Genomic DNA, 6,863 nt, shown 5'->3' on the forward strand with positions numbered 1-6,863 from the left:
CAGCGCGTGGAAGCCCCACCCCCCTGGCATCTGGCAAGGTGACAGACAAACATAACGGCAAAGACGGTGGTGGTGGTAGAGGGAGGGATCAAGGCGTGGGGCACATTGGGACTCCTCCTCTCATTCCCTGTGACCTCAAAAATAAACTGTAACGGAGCAGCGAGACTCTTAATTACCTTTCTCTGTTTCTGCTGTGGCAAGTGTTTACATGTACATACACACAGTGTGTGTGTGTGTGTGTGTGTGTGTGTGTGTGTGTGTGTAGAAGACACTGAGAGCACTGTTTGAATACACCTGAATATACAGTTTTATTAAAAACAACCTCGCAGTTGAAGTCCACAATTTAATTATTCTTCTTTCTCCGAGGAGCGCAGAAACATCAAACACATAATTCCAGCTTTTGATGATGTTACACACTGAAGATATCGTAGCCAGTGTAACAGATACATATTATTACAACATGTAAAGTAATGATCCATTGTAGTTATATCTCACTTCTGTGACCTATCATCTGGATGCAGAAAACAGAACTCTGTTCACTCCTGCTACATTGTTCTACACGACTACTTAAAGCAAAAATGAATCAACTTTTTTTCTTTTTGTTTACATCTGTGGTTCTCATTGGGGCCAATTATAATTAGCATGGAATAAAATGTGGGCATAAGGAAATATAATGACATGAAGGAGCATAGCATATCTAAGATTCGCTCAATTCGTCATCCCTCTCCAGCGAATACCCATCAAAGCCTGTGTGCTCATAACTTAATTACAAAACACATCATAGCCGCCAAACAACCAAGATATTTTCATGCATTACCACGATCACAGAAGAAGAGTCGACAGTTGTTTTTATTATTGAAAACATGCCAACTTGAGGATTCTTTTTTTTCTTTTTTGCTTTCTTGGCAGGGTTTTCATTTCACAACACAATATGCTATTTTCTTTATTACTCATATATTTTTCCTTCAATCTCAGTGTCACTTGTCTTTGTCAGTCTTTTTCTCAATGTGGTGCTGTGATGCACACAGAACACAGAGAAGAGAGTTCTGGCTGCTAGAGTAGGGCAAACCGACCTTCCTCTCAATGCGAATTATGAGAGTGATCTGGTCAAATCCCCACAGAGACAACGTTTCCCACTTCAAAAGACTGGCTGTACGCACCCTGAATACTGCCAGCCCACAGACACTCAGGAGGACCTGCGACTAAACCCTGAGACTAACGGTGCTCAGATGATTCCAACACTGAGTGAGTAGTGAAAGTATGCACAGCAACAACCAAGCCTCTGGAATCTAAACTAGTGTGAGTGTACAGTACTGCTAAAAAGAATGGTTCATTATCATTTTCACATTCCTGGGTTCCTGTTTTGAAAATGTGAGGATCTGCTTTTCTGTCTTTTATATTAATATAATCTAAATATTTGGGGGTTTCGGCATAAGATATAATAAGCAATGTGAAAATGTCACCTTGGGCTCTGAGAACATAAATCCATATTTCACTAGTTTATAGACTTCACTTAGACTACTTCTTATATTGCAGCACAAATTTTAATCACCACAAATCACAAATAATGGAATCTAGACACAGAGGGAATGACGCAGGATAAAAAAAAAAAAAGGAAAGGACCTTCGATAAAAAGACAAAGAAAAAAAAACTACTTGCTACTGTCTTTAAAACACTTTAAACAACAGATCCAACACCAAAGGCAAATTCCTGAAATGATCGAGTATACGAGGAGCAAAGGTCAAGGTTTGAGGTGCAAAGTTCAGTGCGGCCGTTATCAATAAAGACCTCCTGCGAGCGAGGAGTTCCTTACACAAATAATTAACGAGCCTTGGAGTCATTCCATGATTTGTGCATCAAAAAGCCTTCCAGCAGTTTCTGATTCGTACTATGTTTAGAACATGAACAAGTGAGCGCTGCAGAGGGGAGAGCATGACAGGCTAAAATATGCTCAGTTTTATCTGAAGCCAACGCTTAATGCTTTATAATGATCGGCAGAGATATTATTCCATGAAGGAAAACAAAAACACTGGTCTACACTTCATCCCAGTTAACTGTAATTTAAAAAACACACACTCTCGCTGTGTTCATAATTGGAGTGTAAATCTTTTTCTTCTCTCGTACAGTTTGCTTTGGATGTTGGCAGGGGTGAGGGGTGGGAAATTGGAGGGTGGGCACATAGCAGGCAAGCACATTTTCTTTGATTTGCTTGAGTAAAAGGCCTCGTGGGTGAGATTGAGCGAGAGAGAAAAAAAAGAGAAAGGGAGAGAGAGCTGTCACTTTAAGCCATTAAGTCTCGCTATAAAACTCCTCCAATAAAAATGACAGCTGCAGCCCCTTTTCTCAAAAGGGGAGCAAAAGCATCACATCAGGAACACAAAACTGGACGGCCGTAAAAGACAAACTTGGCCAAATGCTTTTGGCAGTGTAATTCCACCAGCTAACTCACACCACACACACACACAAACACCCTGCATTACCTTTGTTCCTGCCAGAAAAAGTCTCTCTCTCTCTCTCTCTCTCTCTCTCTCTCTCTCTCTCTCTCTCTCTCTCTCTCTCTCTCTCTCTCTCTCTCTCTCTCTCTCTCTCTCTCTCTCTCTCTCTCTCTCTCTCTCTCTCTCTCTCTCTCTCTCTCTCTCTCTCTCTCTCTCACACTCACACTCACTACACTCACACTCACACTCACAAAATACCATGAACTTCAATGATTTTGGGAGCGTGTACCTTATGTTCCCCCAAACAGAAAGCACCATAGAGTTTAGTTCCACCGAAAAAAACAACACACACCTCTTTAGCAGATGGTAAAAGGCTCTTTTCAAATAAATTAATTGCCATCTATCAAAAGAGGAAGTTTTGTATCTTAAATCACATGCTTTAATAATTAATTAATTATAAATGACTGCTGTACAACTGCCATCAAGTGTATTTTATTCAAATAGCCCACATTTGTCACTGAGGGGAAACAACATACTCTATCCATAGTCCCCTGATTTGGTGAGGAAATTTTCAATAAAACTAATATAGCCAGGAATGTGCACCATTCAGCTGGTGAAATGTCCTTTTGGTGAACTACCACTATCTGCTAACATATTTGCCAGATATTAATCAACCAAATCAATAAAGTTGACAGACTTACAGGCTTTTCACCTCACATTTAAAGACTCTCCTTTCCTAGCAACACTGTTTATTTCACTGACAGACTGTCACGATCAGCCTCATATTGCTCTTTCAAAAGGACACATTCTCCTTTCAATGTCATCCCTTCAGTCTTCATAGCTTAATGTCAGATATGGAGGCTGCACATCCCCATACAGTACTGAGCATTTGGTGCCAAAGGGGGTGGGGGGGGTGTCATCATCACAGCCAACAACCGATCCATAATTGTAAAATGTACTCGCTGTCATTTCAAACAGTTGCTTGTCAGAATTTCTAATGCAGCACGACAGATTATTTCACTGAGTGAGCGGCTAATCGATACGTTCAAGGACTTTGCAGATAGCGGCGTCCTTGAAATGGCCAATTACCAATCAACACTCAAAGTGGACCTTTGATAGAGCAAGTTTAAATAGAAATGCCGATTTAAAGGCTCACAGATTAGGGCTGTATAGGCGATGAAAAAGCTGCTGATACAGCATGTGGCGTGGCTGGGAGGGAGAGACGAGATCCAACACTGCTGCAAAAGTGTTCCTCGTCATTTAAACAATTAAGTGTTGAGCCTTACACCAACCGCAGAGGCTGACTGCTGTCAAGTGTCTGCATGAGCTACTCTGGTGTACATTCAGGCCGACTGAAACTTGAATCACTTTCAGCACCGACACACAATACGTTGCACCTGTAATAACAGCCCGTCAGTCTGTGTAGCGAGTATTTCTGGGAAGCCACATAAAGGGCGTTGTGGGGCGACAGTGTCAGCGAGCATGGCCATGTAACAGAAGAAGAAAGCTGGCCCGGTGTCTCAGAAGTCCCCGTGAATCTCCAAGGTGCATCCAGGCAGTGTTGAGTTGTAGCGACGCCCTCATGAAAGAGCAGTAGACACAATAACAGGGCTGAACTGCAGCTCTGTGCTGTATCTCTGCTGCAGGGGACAAGGGTCTGCTCTGTTCACTTTGACAAACTCACAATAGCAGCTCAGCATTCAAAATATACAGTGATCGTGTGTGACACTGTGTTTAAAGTGGGAATTAAAAGGAGCCCGTAACAAAAATTTGATTGGCCTAATTTCATTTAAATTATTGTTGAACGTTTTCTAGAAATTCAAACATAACTATTTGAAATTATGACAGCTGTGTAAATGCCCCCTTTTTGCTGTAAGTCTTTACTTTTTTGGGGAAAAGCAGCATAAAAAAATTCCCTCCATAGTTTGTGACTATTTGAAGATTAAATAAAAAATGTTCATCCACACACACACCAGTCTTGTTTAAAGCTCAGAAATGGCACCTGTGTCACATGTTTGTAATTGCATCTTTAGTTTTAAGAGACAAAGCCAGACCGTCCTTAACAAGTCAAGCAACTTTGTTTGAGCAAATTTTTAATGCACCTTGGGCTCATTTTCAAACTACTTAGCTACACATTCAAAGTCAAACGGAAATAAGATCAACCAAATCACGTGAAAGACAACATAAAGCTTCAAAAGGGCGTTCATGCGTATCTTTAATAGTTAATCAAAGAGTTACCAGGTGACTTTATGAAACGCACACATCTTGCACAGGACACCTAAGCTAGCTTAATACAGACAGCACATGCTAAAACAAAGTTTTAAAAAAGTACAAAAAGAGAAACTGCTAGTGCAAGTTCAAATTCCGCCGTTACTTTCTGCAACAATGTTTAAATGCAGTCCTTCTTGAAAGCAAACGCTAACATAGAAATCTTCCACATGGTTTGCACGTTATCTTATGGAAGTGACTTTAATTAAAATAAAGTTTTCAGAAAAGTTAAAGAACTACATTTAACTGCAGCGCACGCGAGGTATGCGCACAGCTTATCCCAAGCGAGATGTCACTACGCATCACAGCGAAATGTCATCAGCTCAAATAGCTACATTAGATAACACAGAGAAGACATATCAGCTTTTAGTTATAGTAGAATAAACGTCCGCTAAAGCTTGTCAACAGCTCCATAAATGTTGATGTATTTGGCAACTCGCTTGCACGCGCTGTCAAAAGAGAAAAAGTGGCACACAGAAGAAAAAAACCCAGAGCGAGGACACGTTTCACACTAGATGAAAGTCCTATCAAAAACCGAACAAGGCTTAGTCATTAAACAAACAAACTTACCCAATGAAAGGAACGGTTTGGTTTCCATGTCTGTCTGGTAGGTTAGCTCATGCCAGCTGAGACGACCGCGTTTGGGAGTTTTTCACAGGCGGCTGCTCGAGCACACCAGACCAGACCAGGGCGCTGCTGCAGCTGCTGCTGTCCTCCTCTTCAAGTAGACTCGGCACGAAGCGGTAAAAGTGACAAGTCAATGTGTGATAGTCTCAGAAGATAACCTAATGTTTCTACCTCTGTTTGCTCACTCAGCTGCTGCGCTCGCGCTCCTCTCCTCTCCCTCTCGTGCTCCGGTGTGTACAACAACTCCAACTACTGGATCTGCACTGCAAAAGGGACCTGTGCAGGGGGTACTCCCACCAACGTACGCCGAGCAGCAGCGACACCACAAATACAGACTTACCGTGAACTTTGAAATGAACAACGCACAAATAAAAGGCAAACATGTATTGCATTTCATCACAGATATTAAAAGTCTGCAGAATTTCCTTGAGGTAGAGGTTATACAAAATCGTGCAGAGCCCTTTCAGGTGAGCAGCAGCTAGGCTACTTATACTTTTCACTGCTTATCTTATGTTATTTTAACCTGGCCACATCTGTTGAACCAGAGCTATTAGCTCAATAGATACATGTTTCCAATGCATACTCACCGCTGAAGCAATTAGCCTAGATCTCTCTCTAGAAACTGCTACAACATACTATTTGATAGCATTGTATCCAGTGTTTTGAAACTCAAACTCAGGTATAAATAACTGGAGACTGGATTGGAGAATTATATCATTATTGTTAGCAACAGAAAACTAAGATCCAAGAATGACATTTAATTGCCAGTATATTTGCAATTTAGTTAAACGACTACATGAATGTGTTGTACATTCCGATTCAGATGTAGTCAAAACTTTGTCCATCTCAAAGAAATGTGAATTTTTCTTTGTTGTGTCTCCACAGAACCTGATCCTTTTTTTTTTAATGAAATTACAATATAAAACATTAATTTTATCAACTTGTAACCTGATTCAAAACTAAACTGGCTATCATAACCCATTCCTAACCATAAGATATTGGGTAATACAGAAAAAAGGGTAGTCCAAGACCAAGTTGTGCAAGCTAAAATGTTACACTGCTATAATATCAATATTTTTTCTCAAAAGTCCCCACTCTACATCTGCTAATGCTTACCGGTACTTAATTCATACTGTGATCTGCCAACATAGCACAAAAAAAGCTATGAATTTATTGCAGAAGGATAAAAGTTTGGTTGCAGATTCACATAAGCCCCCCTCGGCTATAGCTTTACAGCACGCCAATTTGCATAACTCTCACTGCATTAGAGCAATGCCAGATCGAGATCTCTGTCATTGTTCTTGTAGCTATATCTTTCTTGGACATGAAAGTTTATGCCTAATTCAAGCCACATCCATCTTGTGTGCAACTCCTCCCCTTCGACACTCAATCCTGCACATAGAAGAAGGCACATGTTTCAGGAGAGTGAAAAATGTCCTTTCTCTGGCCCAGATCGAAGGAGAATAACACAGATGCAGGATTTACATTTCCCCCCATACTGTAAAATCCCTTATGCAGTGCATTATAGGAGCG

At 40.9% G+C, this 6,863-nt stretch overlaps 1 protein-coding gene across 1 annotated transcript in view; it reads right to left on the reverse strand.

Annotated features, from left to right (window-relative positions):
* Window positions 1-5,973, reverse strand: part of rxraa (retinoid X receptor, alpha a) — a 96,854-nt gene extending 90,881 nt beyond the window's left edge. Inside the window, 1 exon segment of the mRNA XM_029444121.1 lies at window positions 5,274-5,973. Within this exon segment, the coding sequence (XP_029299981.1) occupies window positions 5,274-5,301 (28 nt within the window). The 5' untranslated portion in view covers window positions 5,302-5,973.
* Window positions 5,974-6,863: the final 890 nt, after the last annotated feature.

This window comes from Cottoperca gobio, chromosome 12 (assembly GCF_900634415.1).
Source record: "Cottoperca gobio chromosome 12, fCotGob3.1, whole genome shotgun sequence".
Lineage (NCBI taxonomy): Eukaryota > Metazoa > Chordata > Actinopteri > Perciformes > Bovichtidae > Cottoperca > Cottoperca gobio.